The sequence below is a fragment of the Bison bison genome, unplaced genomic scaffold (assembly GCF_000754665.1).
Source record: "Bison bison bison isolate TAMUID 2011002044 unplaced genomic scaffold, Bison_UMD1.0 scf7180017864519, whole genome shotgun sequence".
NCBI classification, from domain to species: Eukaryota; Metazoa; Chordata; class Mammalia; order Artiodactyla; family Bovidae; genus Bison; species Bison bison.
The window spans coordinates 5,937,042-5,961,474 of record NW_011495072.1 but is presented as its reverse complement, the minus strand read 5'-3'; the positions used below and the strand labels follow the sequence as shown (position 1 = coordinate 5,961,474).

At 40.2% G+C, this 24,433-nt stretch overlaps 3 protein-coding genes across 7 annotated transcripts in view; 1 reads left to right on the top strand and 2 right to left on the bottom strand.

Annotated features, from left to right (window-relative positions):
- DENND2C (DENN/MADD domain containing 2C) overlaps positions 1-11,303 on the bottom strand; it is a 94,259-nt gene extending 82,956 nt beyond the window's left edge. For all 3 annotated transcript variants that reach the window (XM_010830761.1, XM_010830762.1, XM_010830763.1), the window contains exon 1: positions 11,215-11,303. The gene's annotated coding sequence lies outside the window, so the exon portion shown is untranslated. The remainder of the gene's footprint in view (positions 1-11,214) is intronic.
- Positions 10,794-13,617, top strand: LOC104981771 (basic proline-rich protein-like). Its single transcript, XM_010831020.1, has 3 exons — positions 10,794-11,663; positions 11,916-11,986; positions 13,515-13,617. The coding sequence occupies exons 1-3, from the start codon at positions 10,794-10,796 to the stop codon at positions 13,615-13,617; spliced, it is 1,044 nt and encodes a 347-aa protein (XP_010829322.1).
- A 294-nt stretch (positions 13,618-13,911) lies between these two features.
- The window catches only part of AMPD1 (adenosine monophosphate deaminase 1), a 22,593-nt gene continuing 12,071 nt past the window's right edge, over positions 13,912-24,433 (bottom strand). For 2 of the 3 annotated variants that reach the window (XM_010830758.1, XM_010830759.1), the window contains 11 exons: positions 22,039-22,258; positions 21,457-21,586; positions 20,207-20,401; positions 19,794-19,925; positions 18,922-19,085; positions 16,923-17,049; positions 16,577-16,740; positions 15,579-15,699; positions 14,732-14,905; positions 14,451-14,561; positions 13,916-14,089 (listed from right to left, as the gene is read on the bottom strand). In XM_010830758.1, coding sequence (XP_010829060.1) covers positions 13,931-14,089; positions 14,451-14,561; positions 14,732-14,905; positions 15,579-15,699; positions 16,577-16,740; positions 16,923-17,049; positions 18,922-19,085; positions 19,794-19,925; positions 20,207-20,401; positions 21,457-21,586; positions 22,039-22,258 — 1,697 coding nt within the window. In that variant the 3' untranslated portion in view covers positions 13,916-13,930. Of the gene's footprint in view, positions 14,090-14,450; positions 14,562-14,731; positions 14,906-15,578; positions 15,700-16,576; positions 16,741-16,922; positions 17,050-18,921; positions 19,086-19,793; positions 19,926-20,206; positions 20,402-21,456; positions 21,587-22,038; positions 22,259-24,433 lie in introns of all 3 variants that reach the window. The other variant, XM_010830757.1, reaches the window with a different exon arrangement.

The window sequence follows — 24,433 nt, the reverse complement described above, 5'->3', positions numbered from 1 at the left end:
CTGTGCTGCTTTGACTGTTGTCTCTATGTCCATGTCTGTCTATCACTGTCTCTGTCTCTCCCTTCCTCCCTTTGCTTGAGTGTTGGGAGGGTGCTTTGAGGAAATAATAAAACATAAAGTGTGGATCTTTGGGGGTGGGAGAAAGCACTATTATCAGTAGCTTCAAACAATGTTTAAAATAATTCTTCTATGTTTTCTAACCATATTTGCAATTCTACTACTTTACTTCAGTTCAGTCGCTCAGTCGTGTCTAACTCTTTGCGACCCCATGGACTGCAGCATGCCAGGCTTCCCTGTCCATCACCAACTGCCAGAGTTTGCTCAAACTCATGTCTATCAAGTCGGTGGATGCCATCCATCTCATCCTCTTTTGTCCCCTTCTTCTCCTGCCTTCAATCTTTCCCAGCATCAGGGTCTTTTCCAATGAGTTAGTTCTTCGCAATAGGTGGCCAAAGTATTGGAACTTCAGCTTCAGCATCAGTCCTTCCAATGAATATTCAGGACTGATTTCCTTTAGAATGGACTGGTTGGATCTCCTTGCAGTCGAAGGGACTCTCAAAAGTCTTCTCCAACACCACAGTTCAAAAGCATCAATTCTTTGGTGCTCAGCTTTCTTTATAGTCCAATTATCACATTCATACATGACTACTGGAAAAACCACAGCATTGACTAGATGGACCTTTGTTGGCAAAGTAATGTCTCTGCCTTTTAAAATGCTGTCTAGGTTGGTCATAGCTTTCTTCCAAGGAGCAAGCATCTTTTAATTTCATGTCTGCAGTCACCATCTGCAGTGATTTTGGAGCCCAAGAAAATAAAGTCTGTCACTATTTCAATTGTTTGCCCAACTATTTGACATGAAGTGATGGGACTGGATGCCATGATCTTAGGTTTTTGAATGCTGAGTTTTAAGTCAGCTTTTTCACTCTCCTCTTTCACTTTCATCAAGAGGCTCTTTAGTTCTTTGATTCTACCATAAGGGTGGTGTCATCTGCATATCTGAGGTTATTGATATTTCTCCCAGCAATCTTGATTTCAGCTTGCACTTCATCCAGTCCAGCATTTCAGCCCAGTACATTATGTACTATGCATATAAGTTAAATAAGCAGGGTGACAATATACAGCCTTGACGTACTCCTTTCCCTATTTGGAACCAGTCTGTTGTTCCATGTCCAGTTTTAACTGTTGCTTCTTGACCTACATACAGATTTCTCAGGAGGCAGGTAAGGTGGTCTGGTATTTCCATCTCTTGAAGAATTTTCCACAGTTTGTTGTGATCCACACAGTCAAAGGCTTTGGCATAGTCAATAAGGCAGAAGTAGATGTTTTTCTGGAACTCTCTTGCTTTTTTGATGATTCAGCAGATGTTGGCAATTTGATCTCTGGTTCCTCTGCCCTTTCTAAAGCCAGCTTGAACATTTGGAAGTTCACAGTACACGTACTGTTGAAGCCTGGCTTGGAGAATTTTGAGCATCACTTTGCCAGTCTGTGAGATGAGTGCAATTGTGTGGTAGTTTGAACATTCTTTGGAACTACCTTTCTTTGGAACTGGAATGAAAACTGACCTTTTCCAGTCCTGTGGCCACTGCTGAGTTTTTCAAATTTGCTGGCATATTGAGTGTAGCACTTTCACAGCATCATCTTTCAGGATCTGAAATAGCTCAATTGGAATTCCATCACCTCCACTAGCTTTATTCTTAGTGATGTTTCCTAAGACCCACTTGACTTCGCCTTCCCGGATGTCTGGCTCTAGGTGAGTAACCACACCATCATGGTTATTTGGGTCATGAAGATCTTTTTTGCATAGTTCTGTGTATTCTTGCCACCTCTTCTTAATATCTTCTGTTTCTGTTAGGTCCATACCATTTCTGTCCTTTATTGTGCCCATCTTTGCATGAAATGTTCCCTTGGTATCTCTAATTTTCTTGAAGAGATCTCTAGTCTTTCCCATTCTATTGTTTTCCTCTATTTCTTTGTATTGATCACTGAGGAAGGCTTTCTTATCTCCTTGCTAGTCTTTGGAACTCTGCATTCAAATGGGAATATCTTTCCTTTTCTCCTTTGCCTTTACCTTCTTTTCTTTTCTCAGCTATTTGTAAGGCCTCCTCAAACAACCATTTTGCCTTTTAGCATTTCTTTTTCTTGGGCAAATGTACAATGTTACAAACCTCTGTCCATAGTTCTTCAGGCACTCTGTCTATCAAATCTAATCCCTTGAATTTATTTGTCACTTCCACTGTATAAATCGTAAGGGATTTGATTTAGGTCATACCTGAATGGTCTAGTAGTTTTCACTACTTTGTTCAATTTAAGTCTGAATTTGGCAATAAGGAGTTCATGATCTGAGCCACAGTTGGCTCCCAGTCTTGCTTTTGCTGACTGTATAGAGCTTCTCCATCTTTGGCTGCAAAGAATATAATCAATCTGATTTCAATATTGACCATCTGGTGATGTCCATGTGTAGAGTCTTCTCTTGTGTTGGTGGAAGAGGGTGTTTGCTATGACCAGTGTGTTCTCTTGGCAAAACTCTGTTAGCCTTTGCCCTGCTTCATTTTGTACTCCAAGGCCAAATTTGCCTGTTATTCCAGGTATCTCTTGACTTCCTACTTTTGCATTCCAGTCCCCTATAATGAAAAGAGGTCTTTTGGGGGCGTTAGTTCTAGAATATCTTGTAGGTCTTCACAGAACCGTTCAACTTCAGCTTCTTTGGCATTTGGTTGGGGCATAGATTTAGATTACTGTAATAGTGAATGGTTTGCCTTGGAAACGAAGAGAGATCATTCTGTCGCTTTTGAGATTCTACTACTTAAAAGTATTTTTAAAAGAATATTACATTAGAAACTTATAATAGAGATCCCATCAATTTGGATTGTAAAGTCTGTATTAGATTGTAGCCACCTTATAAGCACTATTGAAATGTCCCATAATGATAGAACAGAGATATGTCAATATGAAAAGGTGCAGTTTTTGATTTTCCACCAACTAAACACCAAACATCATACATGTAACATCCATGCATTATTTTTCATCCATGCATTTTAAACAAAAACTTTTTTCAATAAATGTGTAGCACTTTTTCTCTCATGCCACTGATAATGCAACTAAATAAAATAACAGTGAAACTGAAATAAAAAGGAAATTGACATAGTTTTATATACTTTTCTTTCTTTGAAAAGGTTACTGAAAAGTCCAGAATGCTGCTTCCAAAAATCTGTTCATTGTTAAAGATCATAACTTTCATTTGCAACATTAACACAAATACATGGAGTCATTTTCATGTGGTTTTGCACATTTGATAAACCCATTTTAAAAATTATCTTCGTGAAAGAGAAGATCTTCATGTAAGATATCTTATACTTTTTCTTGAGTCACCCTTTCCTCAACATTTTTGTACTTCCAGATGCAGCAAGCCTTGGATTTTTTTGTTTTATGCTTGCTTTCTTCTCCTAATAATTAGACAGTACATTTAGAGGGCAAATTGGTCTAATTTCTTTTTGAACAACAATTATCACTGAACTCAAAAACATCACACTTGAAGAACTTATTTAAAGTTAATAAATAAAACTTAGAGTCTCACCATTGTTACCAACAGCAAAGAAAATCCTGCTACATTCTGCTTGATCTTTAATTACATTAATATAAATTAACTGTGCAATAACCATTGCATTACGATCATCACCAAACTGACCATCACTCTAATTCACATAATATTGCTCTTTTGTTCCATGGTACCCCTTACACTTTAAGTAGGTACCAGGGAAAAGATGATTTGCAGTAAATATTGTTGAAAACCAGGCTGTGTCATTTCCTCCCAGCAGGCTCTAATATCATCAGCCTTAATAGACTTTTATTTAATCAGAGTATCAAAGAATACAGATAAATATTTAAATACAAAATTATGCTTCATATTGCTAAGTAACCAACTCAAAAATATCCTAGACAGTTGGACTGTTTTGTTTTTTTTCACTCTAATGGAGAAAAAGAGAGAGAGAAAGAAAAAAAACACACTTCTTTTAAGCAGCACCAAGAATAAATCTCACCCTCCTCAAAACTATCCTCTAACATTAACATCCAAACAAGAAAAAAAAATTACAAATATGTCACTTTTATGAATTTAAACTTCAAAGTAAAACTAGTAATTGTCCCCCATGTCCTCTGTTATAAACATTTATCTCTGCTATGAAAACCATGAATGTCAGAAATCTAACTTAAAGAAATACAGGAGAGCATAAATAAAATATATAACTGATATAAATGGATTAATACTGCCTGAACTGAATGTTAAAATTATACTTTCAGGTTCCTAACCAGGAATCTAAGATTTATAAGCAAAAAAATATAAATTTCCTCCTCAAAAACATGAGGTGCAAGAGAAACATCTCAGATGCCAAATGTGAAAAAGTAAGTCCTTTGAACTTCTTTCTCTTATTTCACCATTATTTTTAATTCTTCAATCTTATAATCCAGTTTAATGTCCCTGAAGTGAAGAAAAATTTCATGTTTCCTTTTCCTTAGGAGAAAAATTATTCATGCAGCTTTAAGAGAAAAAAGACAAAAGATTCCATCTTGTCCAATCCTCCGGGAACCAGTGCAGGACACTTCCAATTTTGGTCTTTTATTCCACCCAGCTTTCAATGTCCTCACTTTCACTGAGGAAAAAGATTGCCATTTTACTGGCTCAATAAGGAGTACTGAATACAGAAAAATATTTTCAAATGTATTTTTGATTCTGATAGTGTACAAACTTCCAGGGGCAGTGACTGCAGTGTGATACTCATCATGCTGGGCAGGGCTGCAGCTCCCAGCAGGCCATAGGATCCACAGGATCATAAGGCTGAAAATCCAATACACTCACAACCTCTCTGTATATATAGTCATTCTGTTTTTCATATACAGTATTCAATAAACTACATGAAATAATAGTGTATTATGAAATAGGTCTTTTTTTTTTTTTTTAAATAGGTCTTGCGTTAGATGATTTTGCCTAATTTGGGGCTAAAGTAGGAGTTCTGAGCACATTTAAGATAGATAGTAAAGAATCTGCCTGCAATGTGGGAGACTCGGGCTGGATACCTAGGTCGGGAAGATGCCCTGGAGAAGGGAATGGCAACCCACTTCAGTATTCTTGCCTGGAGAATTCTGTGGACAGAGGGGCCTGGCAGGCTACAATCCATGGGATTGCAAAGAGTCAGACACGACTGAGCGACTAACACTGAACTGAACTGAAGCTAAGCTACAGTGTTTGGTAGGTTAGATGTACTAACCTACCAAATATCGACTTTTGATATTTTTACCTTATCATGAGTTTATCAGAACATAACCCCACAGCAAGTTCAGGAAGATCTGATAAAAGCCCATTTTAAAATAAAATGTTAATATCTCATGTTGTTTATTGACTACTGAACTGGAAGTGAAAAAGAGAATGGTTGTATGGGTACTAAATGGTTGTAAGTCCATCGGTTGTCCTTCTGATTGTGTGGCTGACTAGGAGCTGACTCCCTGCCTCTACCCAGCATTAGGAGAGGGTGTCACAAGCATACTGCTAGCCCAGGAAAAATTCCAAGTATAGTTTCTATTGAATACGCACCAATTTTGCACCATCCTAAAGTTGAAGTAACAGAAGTGGAACCAACTTAAACTATATAAGCTATAGTTTATACAGAACTATAATTCCATCTGTATAAGCATGGAATTACAAAGTACAGAGGATGAAAAATAACTCTATAATAAGGAGGATCTACTTTCTTGACTGGCTGTGAATTTGCCTTTTTTTTTTTTTCACAAAGAGATACTCCAATAATAGTTTGGGCAAAACACTTTGGGAATAAACGAATGACTGTCAAGTGAAATTTAAAAAAAACAGGATTCACTTGGATGTAAAAGCTATTTAATCTTCAAATAAAACCCATTTAATTGTTTTATAGTCATAATTAATAAGAAAATAAGTATAAATGAATGAATAATCCCTTCCATTCATACAAAGCAAAATTCTTTGTGTCCCCGCCCTGCAGCCCCTGCCCCAGAGCAATTTCATCTGCTCTTAGGGCTTTAATTCCCACTCTGCTGCTGCTGCTGCTGCTGCTAAGTTGCTTCAGTCATGTCCGACTCTGTGCGACCCCATAGACGGCAGCCCACCAGGCTCCCCCGTCCCTGGGATTCTCCAGGCAAGAACACTGGAGTGGGTTGCCATTCCCACTCTGGCTAACTCCTAAATCTGAATCTCCAATCTCAGCCTCCCCTCTGGGCTCTGATCCTCTCTTGCCATCTCTATCTGATGGTCGATAGACATCTCAAACTCATCATGTTCAAATCTTAAACAATTAACTTCCCCCTCCCATTAAAAGTTAAATCAAGCTCTTCTATCCAGTTTCCCAAGCTGAGAAACTAAGTTTTCACTTTTCTATTGACCTTCAAAGCCAATCACTTTTTAAATTCTACGTTTGCAAATGTAAATTCCACAGGTAAATTCACTTGTAAATTCTATACTTTTATCATCTGTCCTCTCCTTTTCATCCCTATTACTATTTTCCTGCTCAGCTCTTAACCTCTCTTATCTGAGCTATTTCAATAGCACCAGCTTTCTAACTTATCTCTCTACCTTTTGCCTCTCCATCCAATCCAGCATCTACATCACACCACCGCCATGTTATCTTTCCTAATTACATAAAGTCCCTCACTGGCTCGCCGTTGTCTTTAGAATCAAGTCCAAAGTCCTCAACATGATACACAGGCCGTTCACCAAACGAAGACTCTCTTTCTCTGAATCATAACTTTTTACATGCCTAATCTGTATGTTGTTTTATAGCACATCCTATACTTCAAAGTATTAAAACCACCTTTAACATCATATTCTATAGTGAAAGATTATGTCAAACAGGAAAAAAATCTTCTTTATTTCAAACGAAAGGCACTGAAATCCCATATTTAACCTAATTTCTAGAAATTTCAGCAATCCTAACATGACTGGGAACCAAGCTCTGCAACCTTTTTGTTTTTTCCAGTTTATTTCCAGGCACCATCTTTTTTAGCCCAATCCCTCATCTCTATACACTCTGAAGTTTAGTGACAATGTGGACCAAAACACATTCCTGAAACATACCATATACTTCCACCTAATATTCCTGGTTTGCATCCATATCTTCTGTTTCCTTCCCTAACTCAGCAAACTCCTATTCATCCTTCAAAGCCAAATTCAAATATGGTATCATCTCACTAATCCTCCTCTTACCATATATAGAATCATCTTCCCTCATCAATGGTCCAATTAAACTCTTAACTATATCTCTGTTATGGGCTTCCCTGCTAGCTCACCTGGTAAAGAATCCATCTGCAATGCAGGAGACCCTCGTTCAATTCCTGGGGTCAGAAAGATCCCTTGGAGAAGGGAGAGGCTACCCACTCCAGTTTTCTTGGGCTTCCATGGTAGCTCAGACAATAAAGAATCCGCCTGCAATGCAGGAGACCTGGGTTCAATCCCTGGTTTGGGCATCCTTGGGTTGGGATCCCCTGGAGGAGGGTATGGCAACCCAATCCAGTATTCTTGCCTGGAGAATTCCATGGACAGAGGAGCCTGGTGGGCTACAGTCCATGGGGTCGCAAAGAGTGGGACACAACTGAGCGACTAAGCACCACATGGCATGTATCACTGTTATAACTCTTATCACCATTATCAACATTTAACTTATCCTCTGCAAAAAGACATTTTAAACTTCTTATTGAAAAATAATCACCTCTCATAGTATTAAGATAATGCCATAATTGCAGTAATTGAGTGACTGAGAGAGCTAAAAAACAAAAAGAATCTCATGTCATTCACCAGGAAAAAAAATTTTCATATATATATAAAGCATAATTAAGTTGAAGCTTGGATATGCCTTCATCTATACCTTGCAATATCAGTTTCTCTCTCTCTTTCCTTCTTTTTGAAGAAGTTCTTCACAGAACTTTCTTTTAAGTAATCCTTGGATTTCATTTGTATCTCACTCACAGAATTCTAAACTCAGTATAGTGAAAGGGCTAAGATCAGGATTTTTGGAGCCCAACTGTCTGTCTGAATCCTACCTAGCTCTGGCATATAGGCTGTTTGATATGGGAGTCATTCAACATTTCTATGTTGCTTAAAAAGGAGATCATAGTAATAACACTCCTCAAGGTGGTTCTAAGGATTCAATAAGCTAATGCATGTAAGAATTTAGAACACTGCCTAGCCCAAAGCACATCCCAATAAATGCTGGTTGATGTTATCCTTATCATCAGTTGTCAAACAACTTTCTCTGTACTTATGCTAGCCTATAGGGCTTCAGTCCATGGGGTCGCTAAGATGACTGAGCGACCTCACTTTCACTTTTCACTTTTGTGCATTGGAGAAGGAAACGGCAACCCACTCCAGCGTTCCTGCCTGGAGAGTCCCAGGGATGGGGAGCCTGGTGAGCTGCCGTCTATGGGGTCGTACAGAGTCGGACATGACTGAAGCGACTTAACAGAAGCAGCAGCATGGGGTAAAATGTAATCTCCTAGATGGAAGGAATTAAATCCTGCCCATACAAGAATTGTTAGTCTCTCAGTTGGGTCCAACTCTTTGCAACACCATGGACTGTAGCCTGCCAGGCTCCTTTGTTCATGGAATTATCCAGACAAGAATACTGGAGTGGGTAGCCATTCCCTTCTCAAGGGAGAAGAGACTGACTTCCCGACTTATGGATTGAACCCAGGTCTGCTGCATTTCAGGCAGATTCTTTACTGTCTGTTGATCTTGGCAGACTGAAGCCTTATACTCACATTATTTACTGAGCACCTAATACATTCCAATGCACAGTTTTAGCACTTATATTAGTGTATAGGTGGCTTCTCTGGTGACTCAGATATTGTTGTTTAGTTCATAAGTCCTGTCCAACTCTTCTGTAATCCCATGGACAGACACCCACCAGGCCCTCTGTCAACGGGATTTCCCAGGCAAGAATACTGGAGTGGGTTTCCATTTCCTTCTCCAGGGGATCTTCCCAACCGAGGGATCGAACCCACGTCTCCTGCACTGGCAGGCATATTCTTTACCACTGGGCCACCAGGGAAGCTGCCCACATAGGAACGTAAGTGCTAAAACTGTGCCTTAGAATATATTAATGCTTAATAAATAATGTGAATATAAGATTTCAGTCCGCCAAGATCAACAGATTAGAAATCACAGCAAACCTTATATATGGAGTACATGCTTGTAATTGGTGTTTCAAAACATCCATCTTGCACTGAACTGTTGAAACATGTAAAACTGTTAAAGCAAAACAAAAACTATATTCACTAGAATTTTCCCTCTACTTCTCCATTTAATTTGGTCTTGGTACCCAGTGATCTAAAATTCTTGTCTATAATGCAAGACTTACTACAGATCATTTAAAATAAAATTTCCACGGTTTCCCTGGTGGCTCAGTGGTAAAGAATCTTCCTGCCAATGCAGAAGGCATGGGTTCGATCCTTGATCCAGGAGGATCCCACATGCCATGCAGCAACAAAGCCCATGTGTCACAACTGTTAAGCTTGTGCTCTAGAATCTGGGAGCTGCAACTGTTGAGCCCATGTGCCACAACTATTGAAGCCCGTGCGATCTAGAGCTGGTCCTCCACAACAAGAGAAGCCACCAAAAGGAGAAGCCCAGGCACTGCAACTAGAGAGTAACCCACACTTGCTGCAACTAGAGAAAAAGCTGTGCAGCAGGCAAGACCGGGCACAGTCACCAGGAAATTAAGAAATTATTTTAATAACAAAATAAAATATAATTTCAAGTTTTAGAAAACTGCCTATTGTCACATCAGAAAAAATAATATTCTTCCTTTATATCCTTATTTAATAAAATCTATCAACACACATACACAAACTAATGAAAAGCCAAGGGACACAATTACTACATTTCCTGGTTTCTGCCTGGGAAACGACTTCAGAACACGCCTACATTTATCCCTAGTCAAAGTGTGCTGGTTACAAACTGTTCTTCCTTTTTTCCTTTCCAGTCTTCCCCCAAAACTCCTCACACATTCACAAACCTACAGAAAAGAATGCAAATGTCTATAATAAAAGCTGTACCAAAAAATGCAGCTATATATTAATATATTTTGTTTTGGACAACTTAAATCTTACAAAAGCTAATGTAAGTCTCGATTTGAAGCAATACTCCTAGCTTACTTTACCAGGTAACTTAAACTACAACTATTTACCTAAAGCAAAGACACAGATTAACTGCTACCAAACTTCTTGGTAAACGATTCAGTAACAGTGTAGCGTGCCATTCTAGAAAAATTCATTAATTGATGAAAAATGGACCACACTTCCAACAATGGTGATTTGTAAAAAATGAGCTTAAACAATTTACACAGTAAACCCAGATGTAGGACTTTATCTAAAACACCGTAGGTGAACCGCTAGCTTTAGGGTAAAGATTTACAAAGAGCCTACTATGTGCCTGGCGCTTAATAGCTGTTTCACAGAATATACAATACCTAACATTTATAGGACACTCTCACTCATCTCATTTGACCCTAAGAATACCGCCTGGCAAAAGCATCCCGATTTTACAGCTAAGGAAACGAGGCCCAGAAAAGTCGACTTTAACCGAGGTATCACATCTGGTACGTGGGTCCTGGCCGAAACTCCCGCCCCTGACTCATATTCTGATCATCTTCTGTCATACTATAATAGTTAGAAACTCTTGGATGTTCCACTGTCCGATTTTTTAAATCAAAATCCTACTTGACGACTTTACTGTGCTCGTCAGGTTCTGTTAAGGCTCAAAACACAGAAAAGCAAAAATGTTTGAAAAACCCACCGTCTCAGCCTGTCGCGGCTTAATACTGACGAAAGCCCCGCGTTTCCTCCTGAATGCGGAGAGCTCCCTGCTTCTTCCCCAGGACTGCCGAGCGCCCCCGAGCGCCACCCGGACGAAGGTCCCCGCGCCCCGAGGTGAGCGGCGGGGAGACCCTCAGTCAGGCTCCATCACAGCCGCCTCCGCCGACCAGCGGGCTCCCAAATCCAGAGTTCGCTGGGCGCGGGGCCGCACGCTCGTGAGTCCCTCCAGGCCGGGGAGGTGCCGACACTGCCGCCAGCCGGCTCCCGCTCTGCGACCGGACGGCTCCCAACGCTCCAAGGCCCGGCTCCCAACGTGCGACACCCTCCGCTGCGAGGGGCCGAAGCCCCTGCCTCACAACCCGCCCCAGGTCACCCCGCTCTTACCTGCGCTGGGCCTCGAGGCCGCCTCCGCCTCTGGGCAGCCGGGCTTAGTCCTCTCAGCCGAGGCGCCAGGTCTGCTGAGTTCCACTTGGGGTGGGCTCTGTCCCGCCCCCGCGGACCCGGCCGCAGGCCCCGCCCCGGCCCGGCCAAGCCCTGTTCTTATTGGCTCATGTTCCCACCCCTCACCTTTGGACCCGCCCTTGGACCCGCCCCCGACACCGCCCGAGGACCTTCCTGCGGGGAACCGCCCCCGCTCGAGTCCAGTGTCGGGGCCAGAGCCTTGCCCAGGAGCCTGGTTTCCAAGAGGCTGCGCTCCGGCAGGCAAGCGGCAGCCACGGCTGTCGTCCGGCCGAGCCTCTAGACAAAGTTCCTTAGTCACCGTGCCTGCCGTCCAACAGGCTCCACGGCGATGGACAAGAACTTTACATAATGTTGACTCTTCACAGCTACCCGTGAGACAAAGCCTAATCAAGAAATTCAAATGGCACCTCACTCAAGGAAACCGTACTGTCTCCTGCCAACGAATGTAGAAGGCCTGGTGTCTCCAGTGAAAGAGCAGCATCATTTCTCAGGCTGAGCTCAGGGGGGCAAAAATGTCTCCGGCAGTTGCAATACAGCCCCGACTTGAAATGTACAGCTGAATATAACGCTCCCGACACTTGAGGCTTGAAATCCCAGAGCATAATTGCCTTTGATACTCCCAGTGCCTGAGGTCGGCTCCCACGCCCTGTTGTGACATGATTAAGCGCTGCGCCTGCAACACGCTCGTCCTCAGGTATGTGCATGGCGCGGTGCCTACTGCGAGCAGCAGCCCAGTTTCACTAAGGCTGCTAGTCAAGGATGAGTTGAGCCTGTTTCCCAGGCACTTGCTAACTACCCCACCCCACCTGGGCCCGCCCGATTCCACCCTACCCCGCGCCACGCCACTGGAGCCTCTTGGATCTGGTGACCAAACTCTTCCCACAACTGTTCACATGAAGGTACCAAAATAGAAGACCAGAAAGAGCGGTGTTTGGTCACACATCACAGATGACTGTCACAGGCCAACTTAGCCAAAGGAGTAAAAGCTGCATATCCCAAACCGTTGTGAAACCATGAGCTATGGGGAATAAAACAGGAATTATCTTCTATAATGGTGGGGGAGGGGAGGGAAGGAATGTCAAGACATATTTTTAATCACTTCTCAATGAGGAAATAAATGTGAATATTGTTTGCAGTAAATTTTGAACAACGATCGGACCCCTCCCCCTCACCACCAAAAAAATCCTTGTGTATTTAGAAAACTCCCCAAACAATTGTTTAAGATAAAATGTTGGGCTAAAATAGTGTGGTTTTGAAATTTATTTCAAAATTCAGATTTATTCCAGACTTTGCATTCAGGAAGATTATAAGCCAAAATGAGTAGATCAAATTCCAAGTACTAAATATGAAACCAAATCTTCATCTTCATCCTCTCTATGGATGTAATAAATGACGTGGATGTATTCTACTGCCCTCTCATGGGTAAGATGGAGATATACATAATGGTAGTTCATGCCTTTTTAAATCTGAGAATAGAAAGTTTAATTTGGCAGTTTGTATTATTTTGGTAACAAAGAGGTCAAGGTAAAAGAAAAATCAGGTTGTCTAAGGGACTTAAAAATACTCAGCAAAGAGAACTTCAACTTCAGAAACCAGGGAGAGATTTCATACACCAGGGCTAGTACAAACATGTTGTTGGAATCACACCTATGCTTAGGACCACTTGTACAGAATGTGGAAGCATATAGGAATTTGCTTTTAATTTTTTTTTTCCTTTTGAAATGTCTTTATTTTCTAAGATATTTCACAAAATGTTCCTTTTCACATTTGTACCTACTCATGCTGTTACTTCATGCTGTGAACAGTTTTATACTAGTTGTTGTCTATAAAAGAATGAGATCTTATTCCTTATACCTTTGCTGTCTAGGTATGTACCAGACTGATATTTTAGATGTTTGGTCAGTAATTGTTTATTGAATAAGGTGAATGAAGTTATCAGCCCAACCACTAGATGGCAACACAACTGTGTGTGCATAGAAGTATAGTCTGGTTAATAGGAATTCCACTTGACCTTGAGTAACAGGAATGATTCTAAAAAGTTACACGTGTAACTTTTCTTTTGGTAAATAAAATCATTTAAAATGTACCACTACTGCTGAGTATAACTTAATTGTGAATTACATTCTTAAAACTAAGAATCATTTTGTAAGATAAATTCTCCGTAACAACTCATAATTACAGATTTTCTACATTGGGTTACACCACTTCTGTTTTTGTCTAAGAAAGTCACTCTTCAGCTGTATCCTGTCAAAAGGACTTTTCAGTGGTCTAAATGCCTTTAGCAAGTTCCATTCTGTAAACCAAAAGTCTGCATTCTCCCTATAACTAATCATTTGCTTGTATTTTTGCCTTGCCTTAATAACTATTTTGCCTGAAAGTCATGACTCTAGAGTCAGACAAACCCAGGTTTCCATTGCTACCTCTTCCTAGGTATATCTTAATATAGGTCACTAATCTCAGTTTACTTATCTTCCCCAAAATGGGGACAATAATATCTATAAAGTTGTGCAAAGCATTAAATGAAATAATGTCAATATCTAATGCAATCTTTGGCTTATAATAGGGATTTGATAACTAGTAACCATTGCTATTTATACCTTACAATGAAAATCTCACCCATGTCATTATTTTGTTTGTTTTATTCTCCTGATTTAATCCCTTCAGCAATTAAATTAAGTTCATAACACCAGGTTTCATAGCGATAGGCCATGCGGATTTGGGCCACATTTGTCTTTCGGATATCATTTCCAGCAGGGCCTTCTTCAAGGTAATTGTTGCCCAGAAATCTTGCTTTCTCCTATAAGAAAAAAGGAAACAGAATGATTGTTGTCACTTTTTACCCTGATATGGACAATAATTATATCCTCCACAAGGTTCCTTCCTTATATTAGCTGCAGGCAAGAGGAAAACAATAAACCACTAAGCGCACTCATCCAGTGCCTCAATGTGCATGGTCTGCTGAGAAATAAGTGTATTTTATCTTCCTTGCCCACAGGTCCTGGCCAGAGAGAAAGAATAATTCTTTCTAGACCCTGTCCCTAGTAACCGCACATGATTCCTGAAATAATTTTTCAACAAGTGTTTCTTCAACTAATTTTTCAATATTCAGGTTACCAAATTCCAGACTCAGAAGGATAATCAGTCAAAGGCAGGTCTACCTGATGAGAAATTCCACATTGCAGAACACTGTTTCTTGCCACTTCACACATATCACAGGTACTCAGCTTGAAGACTTGTGCAGCAATGGCATATTCTTCCATTAGGGGCTCCTTGGGTTATTTATTTAAAAGAGGGAAAGAAAAAGGGATGCATTAAAAGAAATAACACACATCCTGCACAAAAGAATAGTGAAATATCATTGATTCAACTTTAAAATTCTAGACGGTAAATAACAGTTCAGCAAAATATACTTTAATTGCTCAAAATTCCATATGTGTACCTTGGTGAAGTGGAATTGCATTGGGTCATCTGTAGACAGTGAGATCATTAGCCCTTTCTGGAGGAAATCTAAAAAAGGATTTCGGGCGTATTCTAGAAATAAGCTGTTGTTACTTAATGGCGACATAGCGATGGGAATCTGGGCTAAGAAAAACAAGTACTGTAGCACAGGACTCTGAAAAGGAAAAGTGAAAAAAATATTTTAAAATATTGGAAAAGGTATGCAAACTAGAAATGTTAAAACCCCATGATCTACTTCAGGTTTTGGCTTTCAACAAAATTATCACCTATTCTTTAAATCCTGTTGTATAAAAGAATAGTTTTTAAATGTAAATACTATTTAGAATAAATTTATGAGATCAGTTTTCAGAAGCATTGAGTCAAACCAGATTGTTTAATTGTCTAAGTTAATGGTCTATCTTAGGCAAAAGAATTCACCGTGAAACTTTTTTTCTCTACAAGAAAGTTCTGACTCTCACAAGAGGCATTTCGAAACATGCTACAACATGAAATCTGGCAAAAACCAGTTGAAGGTAGGCCAACCTGCCTCGCATTTATCCCTTGTCAGAACTCTAAAGTAAAAGTCGGAAGATCTGCATTAACCCCTCCCTGACACTGACTAGCTAGGTAATCTTGAGCAAGTTCCTTTACTTCTCCAGGCCTCTGTAAAATGAAATGCAGTAAATAATCTCAAAAATATTTTTTGCTCTCCTTTATTTTGATTCCAGTGTTGATAATGACTTATGACAAAATGATAAGGAGGAAAAAAGCTATCCCTCTTGCTCCCACATAAAAGTTCAGGTTGAGAAGAGAGCCTCCAACTCACCCTTTTTTTTTTTTCAACTCACCTTTTTTAAATTCAGGCCATGAGAGATGTTATCTGCTGTCATGAACGCTGTCATGAGATGAGTGAGAGCTCCAGCTTCCCCACAATGAGGTCGGAACAGAAACGTGTTCATGCCTCGTTCCCTAGGGAGATGGAGCTATTATAGGAATCACAGGTGACTGACCAGAACCTGACAACCATTCTGGGCCTAAAGTGATTTACAGAAAATCTGGTAGGAAAAATTAACACTCTGAAAGGAAGTGGGGCATCCAAAGGATTCAGCAAACCAGACAATTCCAATGCATAATCTTTGCTGTTTTGTCACTCAGTCGTGTCCGACTCTTTACAACCCCATGGACTGTGGCCCACCAGGCTTCTCTGTCCACGGGGGTTTTCCAGGCAAGAATACTGGAGTGGGTTGCCGTTTCTTCCTCCACGGGATCTTCCCAACCCAGAAATTGAACCTGCATCTCCTGCATTGACAGGCAGATTCTTTACCACTGAGCCACCTGGGAAGCCCCAAACCTCTTCCTAAAACACAGAGTTTTTGGGAAAAGAGGCAATATAGGATATGAGGTTATGGAGGAAAGTTAAGATTTGATTACCTGAACAGAAACATCTTGAGTTACCACCAAAAGTTTACCAATATCACCATGTCATTTTTTCTGCTACTCACACTTTAGGGGGGAAAGGTTTCCAGAAAACTCCCTTATAATAGTCCTATATTTCTTCCTTGCTCAGATATACCAAGATGGGCAAAAAGTATGCAATTTTATCATAAATTGCACAGTGATAAGTGTAGATTCCTAAACTTCCAAAGAAAAGGAATTGTGAAAGTTACTGAAGACTCCAAAATGTCCATCCCCCCTCCTCAAATAAGTAAGGAAACTGAAGAATAAGTCAAGGGGAAGAAATTTCTTCTCTGGGCCAAGTGGCAGCATCCCTCAACCATCGAGGGTGCCAGTGTATGAGGAAAGAAGTGTGTCAGATAGATTGTCCTTCCAGTTCTCATCTACTTACTTTCTCAGGCTGTTGAGCACCATGATGTTTGCATACATGTAGTAGGTATAGTAAGTGTAAGATGGGTTCTTTTCCATGGTCCAGTCCTGGGGCTTAGGGCTCTTGGAGGAGAACATGTGGCCGCTGTGTTTGGACTCATCATCTACACTGTCGAAGCCTGTAATCTGTCAGGAAAAATGAACAGGCGATGGATTTAGTCTGAAAGCAGAGACCCGGCCCTCAGACAGACTTTTGGCTCCCGGAGGCAAGGACCAAATGTCAGAGATAAGCATCAAGAATTCATCACAGCTAGGTACGCAGGCTGGTTCCTGTGCAGCTTTAGGAAGGCCCACAGGGTCATGCTTACGTGCTTGAGGAAAACACTGAGGTCTGGGTGAGCCTGAGGGTTGATGGTGGCTTCAAACACTGGCATGAAAACATTCTCCAACATCTTTCCAAAGTGTGGAAGGAAGTTCTTAGATCGGAACACATCACTAGAGGCAGGAATGAAGAGAATTTAGGAGGAGAAGATTTGGGGACTGATAGTTCAAAGTAAAGGCCAAAGACAAGCAAAGGGCCAAATGCCTTGTTTAAGAAAAGACCTAGTGTTTCCATCTTAGGTCCACCTGGTACCTTCTTCTTGGTTACCCATAAAGAAGGATGCAGTTTGGGTTTGACATTTGTTGTTGTTTAGTCTCTAAGTTGTGTCTAACTCTTTTGTGACCCCTCAGGACTGTAGCCTGTAACCCACCAGGCTCAGCTGTCCATGGGATTTCCCAGGCAAGAATACTAGAGAGGGTTGCCATTTCCTTCTCCAGGGGACCTTAGTTTTGGCATAGGAGGTATAAATTTCTTGCTGGACCACATGAACCTATACTGTATCTTCTATGAATGCTCTGTGGTAAAAAAAAAAAAAAAAAATTTAAATCCTCACAGCTAAGGCCAGGTAGAGAATGAAGAACATGGGAACTATGTCATGAAAGGGTCAATGATTTTTTTGTGTGTGGTATACAAGATGGTGAACATGAAACACTTTATCAAGAACACCTCTGATGTGCTGTAGCCAGAGGCAATCTAACAAACTCTTATACAGCACTCAATATTTGCCACCCACTCTTTTGAGTGGTCAGAAGTATTAGCTAATTTAATCCTCATAACAACACAATAAATTAAATACCCTTATGACCCCATTTTAAAGATGATGAAACTAAGGCACAGAGAGGTCATGAAACTTGCCAAAGGTCACACAGCTAGTAACTGGTAGAGTCATGATTCAAGTATAGCCAAGCCCAGGGCCAGGGCCCATGCTTCTAACCACCACACTTTACTGCCTCTCTGTCTTAATGATATTAGATAGGAAGTTTTACTCCATTCAAAAAGTTACTCTTTTGGGACTTCCCTGGTGGTACAGTGAATGAGAATTCACCTGCCAATGCAGGGGGCACAGGTTTAATCCCTGGCCAGGAAGATTCCACATGCCTTGGGGCAACTAAGTCCATGTGCCACAACTACTGAGCCCACATGCTGCAACTGCTGAAGACCACGTGTTCTAGAACCTGTGCTCTGCCGCAAGAGAAGCCATTCCAATGAGAAGCCCATGCACTGCAACTAGAGAGTAGCCCTTGCTCTCTGCACCTGGAGAAAGCCCACACAGAGCAACGAAGACCCAGAGGAACCAAAAATAAAATAATAAACAACAATTTTTTAAAGTATTCCTTTGCTTTTTTGGCTAAAGAGAGAGGATAAAGCTCTTACATTGTCACAGGGCACACAGAACACAGAGGCAGATGGCCAGACAATACATCAACACTTAAGTTAGATAGAAAATAAGGGATATGAATATTCCTGAAGGCAATGAGTAATCAGCAGGTGATAATACCATTGATAAATATTCATTGATTATGGAGAACTTGAGCACTCGTAGATAAGATAATCAGAAGGCAGTAGTTGAAGTTCTGATACAAGAAAGCTACACCCCAGTACAGACGTGCTTGGGAAAGAAGGAGCTGGACACAGAGAAGAGGACCAAGAGAAAGAAAACGTATACTAAAGTGTATGTAGTTTTTCTCCTAGCTAAGTTTTAATCATTCTTAGTAAGTTATTTTGTGATCTGCATCAAGTGCCCTGTTTAAAAAAACAACCTGGTTAGAAAACTGAACTGAAATGATCTTCCTAACTCCTGTCTGTGATTAAAAGTGCTAAACCTAGAGTGGACAAAACCAGGCACCCTCTGGAGACCCAGCACTGAGTGCTATCAACAAAGCTTGTATCTGTCCAGATGTGCTGCCTGGTCTTTGTTCGTGTGGAGGAGGTGAGGGCAGGTGGGATGAGGCAGGCGTTAGGGTTTCCAGTGAGCGGTTACGTACTAGATCCTGGGGACCTGGATCATCCATGTCATGTTGGGGCAGTAGACGCGGTTTTGGACGAACCAGGTGGAGAGTTTGCTCCACTCCTCAGGACTGCGGCCATAGATGGACAAGCGGGGCTCGGCATGCTGGTACTTGGCCTCCACCAAGTCTGCACCTACCTCCTGCAAAGCCAAGAGAGGAGTCTCTCAGGAGTCTATACCTGTGGGGTCTAGGGAGAGGAACCTTAGGGGTCTAGGGAGAGGAAACTTCTTAGGACCTAGAGGTCCTAAGAAGAACAGAGGTTATGAGAAAGGAAGTCAGAGGAAAACTATCAAGGCTAAGATTTAAGGAGACCGAGAGGTGAGGGGCGTCTAGTTGCAGTGAAAGACTGATGGGACCTGATGGACTCCACAGACAGAAAGCGTCAGACTGCAGATGATGCCATCCCAAGGCACTGCTGCAAACAAACTCAACTTTCATATGACCCTTATCTCCCAAAACACACATCTCCCAACTGCATCTGTCATTCCTGCCTCCTAATGTTCAAGTGTCATGAAGATCAGGGTGGGTTCTGATCCTGACTCTTCCCGAACTTACAACTCCAAAAGTCTAGAAGAACCAGGTCCTTAATCCCAAATCCACACCCTCAGCTTCTCTGTCCTAGGAATCAAGGTCTTCAAATATCATTACAGTGGATGTTTCACAAGAAATGATGCCATTCATTTGGGTAGTGCCTGACCCAAGTGACAGCACTCTCCCTCCGCCTCCTCTCTCCTTCCCCTTCTTCTCCCCTGCTTCCTTCCCCGCTTCCTTCTTCCTTCCCTCCCTTTCTTCTTCCCCCTCCCTAAGAATCAGTTCAGGTACCGTAGATCTGGCTGGTTCCCCCTCACCTTGATGATAGTGGCAAAATATTCCCCATTAATGTAATTGTCTGTCTTCAGGTAGAGGTCCCGTAGCTCACTTGCTCCTACGGGATTGTATTTGTCATTGAATTTATCAAAACGCTGGAAAGTCTGACGTCCCTGCATCAGGAAACAGAACACAAGTGTATGCTTATGAGAGCTGCGTGGACACAGAGAGTTAGGGAATGACTGCAAGGAACCAGGGCGTGGTATGAGGGGAAGGGCTCGGGCTCCAAGAATGGAATACAGGATAGCTGACAATGAGAGAACCTTGAAATTGTGCATGGGTTCTTTCTGTCAGCATGGTAAGCCCACATGGTTAAAGCTCTGAGAAGGGAGTGTTTGTAGGAGAAATGCATGTGGGTTCTGAGTATTAGATGAAACTGACATCATCAACTTACAGCATGAACATCCAGAGAATCAACAGTCAGGTCGTAGGGATGCATTTTTAATTTAGCAAAAAGTTCCTTTAGGGTCAGATTTTTCTCCTTGGTGCTATAGACCACTCTGTCAGCATCAATTTGGTAAGATTTCTTAATAAAGCGCAGTAGATGTTTCTGGTTCATACAAGCAGCTGCATGGATATGAGTGTCCACCTGTGTGTACATTCAGGTCAAGAAAAACCAACAATCTGTAATGCTTCGTTATGCTGCTCTGTTAGAGGCTACAGTGCCCACAAATCCCGCTGTGCGAAGAGAAAGGAGTAAATGATAGGGGTGTGACCTGACAGTTGGTATAGGTGGTCAAGCAAGAATGAACACATAGCACCTTTTTGTGCCCTTGTAAGAATGTGAACGTTTAGGCTGGATGAAATAATATTGCCTGCTTCTCTTGCATATCTGTAATATCCAATTTACTTCGTACATTTGATCCACACAAAATTCTTGGGGACAATTTTCCACCCCTGAGACACAGCCAGAAGTGAACTAGTTGCCAGAGTTTTCAGCCCCAAGGGGAGAAAGGATTGAAATAATGCATCCATGGTACAGAGATGACACTTATGAGTTAGGTACTTTTATAAGAACAATTTTTATAAGTGGAAGTTTTGATAGATTAAGCAATTTGCCCAAGCTTATACGGATGACAGAGCCACGATTTGGTCCCAAATCTCTGTTCATATATTTCCTACCCCCACGTCCTTGCAATCATTTAAATGATCAGCGTACATCTTCAAAATGTTTCTAGTTGATTAGTTTTCCTCAAGGTTTGGATCGTTTGATATTCACAATCCTCCTGTGAGCTAGATTGAGCAGATATATTTTCCAATTTTACAAATGAGGGAACCAAAACTCACAAATACTTAATCACTTCCCCCAATGTTTTACAGTCAGGAAGTAGAAGGAAAAAGACTAGAATGAATGCCTTCTAAATCCTAGAAGAGTGGCTTTTGAGGTTTTATTTGTTTTTGTTATTTTTGTTGTTGATGACAAGTATAACTTTTATGGCAATAATGTGGTAACCCTGTCTGTGGAAAACAGTAGGAAAGGCATTTGCATCTTTTAGACATAATCTATTTGCTTTCACTAAATTCCACTGAATCTGTAGAAATTTTATATTAATCAGAAAAACAGTATCTTTCTTATCCTGTTCAAGAAATAATTGCATTAATGTTTTTGTCCAGGAATCATCTCTGAGCAGCAAACATGTTTACCTTTCTGCAGTTGTAAAAATCCCGGTGGGGGTTGTTCTTCAGCTCCTTCAACTCATCCATCTCGTTGAGCATCTGATGGACCTGGAACTTGGAGGAAAGAAACTTCAAGCGCCGATGGGTATAGGTCTTACTGTGAAAAATTAAATCACATAATTGTAAAAAATTGCAGACATTTAAGGAACACAATTTCAAAACCATCAGTACCCTTATCACCTTTACCATAAACAATTATGTTTGTTTCCAAATGGAACTGACTTATTCTGCATTAATTTGAAAAGCATTGGGCTCCAAGGACTTAATCTTTTCATCAAGGTTGGACATAAATAACAATGAGGGAAGATTTCGGTTCGAATCCTGGCTTAGCCACCTGTGTGACTTTGGGCAAATTACCTAACTCATCAAAGTCTCAGCTTATAAATTTAGAGTTATAAAAAATATCCACCTCATACAATGATTATTAAGAGTGAAAGAAATAATGCACATGAAGCGTTTAATGCGTGTTTGAACATAGTAAGCTCTTAAATCCTTAGTCTTACCATCAGTAGTAGTAACAGTAGCAGTAGTTTAGGTCTTAACACTTACACAGGTCCTTGGGCAATTAAAGCAAGTAAAAAATTCATATCATCTAAGAAGGTGTCCAGATTTGGGTAAGGAAGTGGCTTGGGCTCATCTTTGCTGGCTGCTTCTTCGTTAGGATAGACATAAACCACACCATCCTTCATTTTGAGCTGATAACCCAGGTTTTCTGGGAGGTTATCTGTTCGGAAAGGGTCTTCTCCCTTCTTCATAGGAGGGGTAAAGACTTTTTCAATAAAATACACAATAATATATCAGCATATAGAATGAATAACCACATAAAAATAGCCAGTTAAATACTATAAGATTTCATTTGTTTGCAATTCTGTACGTCATTAAGTTGTAATTATCCAAAGCTAAGCTAAAGTTCATGTTTACATTATTTTTCAAATGTGACTAATTTAGTAGTATAAAATAAGCCTGACATTTTATCTAGTGCAAAAATGATTTTCAAGTTCTTTAGAATGCTGTTTAATTTGCTATACTACTTACAAATCATTTTAATTATTTAATAAAGTTGTTTACCAAAGTCTTCCTGATAGAGTATTTTATTAACATATGAAATGATTGCATAGAAATAAAAATAGAGTTAAAAAGTAGAATTTGGACTTTTCCTTTATTTAAACTGTCTCTATCAGTCTTTATTTAGAATGGCTATTTTTTAATAGACTTAATTTTTTAGAGTGGTTTTAGGTTCACAGCAAAATTGAGCACCAAGTGCAGAGTCCTCGTATACCCCTATCCTCACACGTGCATAGCTTTTTCCACTATCAACATTTTCAGTCAGAATGGTACATTTGTTAGAATCAACAAACCTACACTGACACATTATTATCATCCAAAGTCCAGAGTGCTTACCTTAGGGATCACTCTTGGTAGTGCACATTCTATGAATTTTAACAAATGAATAATAACATGTATCTGCTCTCATAGTATCATGCAAAATAGTCTCCCTGCCCTAAAGTCCTTTGTTCTCCATCTAGAGTGGTTTTAATACAAATGGAGATATAAAATAAATTCTAAACGTAATTCTTATTATACTTATATTTTCCACCTTGTAAAGCACATGCAATTTTTGCTAAAGGATTTGAGAAGGGATAATGTGGATGAAAGTCCTCTTCTTTCCACTGCTAACAATTTCAACCTCAGAAAGCTGAGGACAAATTCCACATTGTTATAGCCTTTAGAGCACTCCTTTTACTTTAAATAAATATGTGTCCAAGGCATCAGAAAATCTGCTGTTTGCAAGTGATGACTAAAAGGTCAGAGTAAGAAAAATAATATAGAAAGAAAAAGCTTGCATATTTTCTATACAAAGCTGAGAGATAAGGAACACAAAAGAAATAAAATAGTACATTACTGTGTCAAATATCAACTTTCAAATACTTACACTTAAATATACTAGAGATATAAAATATAATTTAGGAGAAACAAAGGTGAGATAAGCAACCTAAATGTCAATATTATAGAAGATGAACAAACCAATCCAGTTATCAAACTGGACACACGTTTAATATGATTTTAATAATAAAAGGAATTAAGGAGAGGAGGTTCTAGAACTGGAAATCTTTAACAACATAGTTTGATAGTTAAAAAACCTTAAATATTTGCCTCATCTGAAATTTCAATTCTAGAAGCTTAATCCTAAAGATAAAAAGAAACTACACAAAGATGATTTATTAATGATAAAGATGCTTATTGTAACCTTGTTGGAAGTAAATTTTTAAAAGTTGGAAATGTAAGAGCTTAAAAATAGGAATTGATTACATAAATTATGATATACTATGGAAATTATTGAATTGTGAAATTATTAAAATTTGATTATGTTTAAATATGTAGTTAATACTAGACAGAAAGTAAAAAATGAGACATGTAAATAAAATGCTATGGAAAGTCAATAGCATTATTTTTATCCAGAGGTCAGAGGAAGGCAGGAAATGATCACGTTTGGGCAGTACCTTGAAGGATGACATTGGATCTGGATATGTGGACACATAGTAAAAAAGTGCAGGGAAGGGCAGTGGGCACAGGGAACAGCATGGAAACAGCACAGGCACAGGAATGTGCTGGACTAAGTGGCTTCCAACCAGAACAAAAAGTTCAAAGGAGTAAAGAAGGTAAGTTTATAAATAGATTGAGTGTGAAAGTCCAAAAATAAATAAGTAATAGACAAATAAAAGATATATACTTTCCTGGCAGTCCAGTTGTTAAGTAAGACTCCACACTTGCAGGGGGCATACGGATTTGATTCCTGACTGGGGAACTAAGATCCCACATGCTGTGCAGCATGGCCAAAAAAATTTTTTTGTTTAATTAAAAAAAAAAAAACAAAACAGAAGAAAGCCAGATGTAAGTTAGGCTCCTGATAATTCAGCAACCTTCCATGGAGGGGTAGAGGTGC

Coding starts and splice junctions, on each gene's coding strand:
- LOC104981771 (XM_010831020.1), top strand. CDS start 10,794: ATGTTTGAAAAACCCACCGTCTCAGCCTGTCGCGGCTTAATACTGACG. Junction 11,664..11,915: donor TTGACTCTTCACAGCTACCC/GTGAGACAAAGC, acceptor TGATACTCCCAG/TGCCTGAGGTCGGCTCCCAC. Junction 11,987..13,514: donor TGCAACACGCTCGTCCTCAG/GTATGTGCATGG, acceptor TTTTTGTCTAAG/AAAGTCACTCTTCAGCTGTA.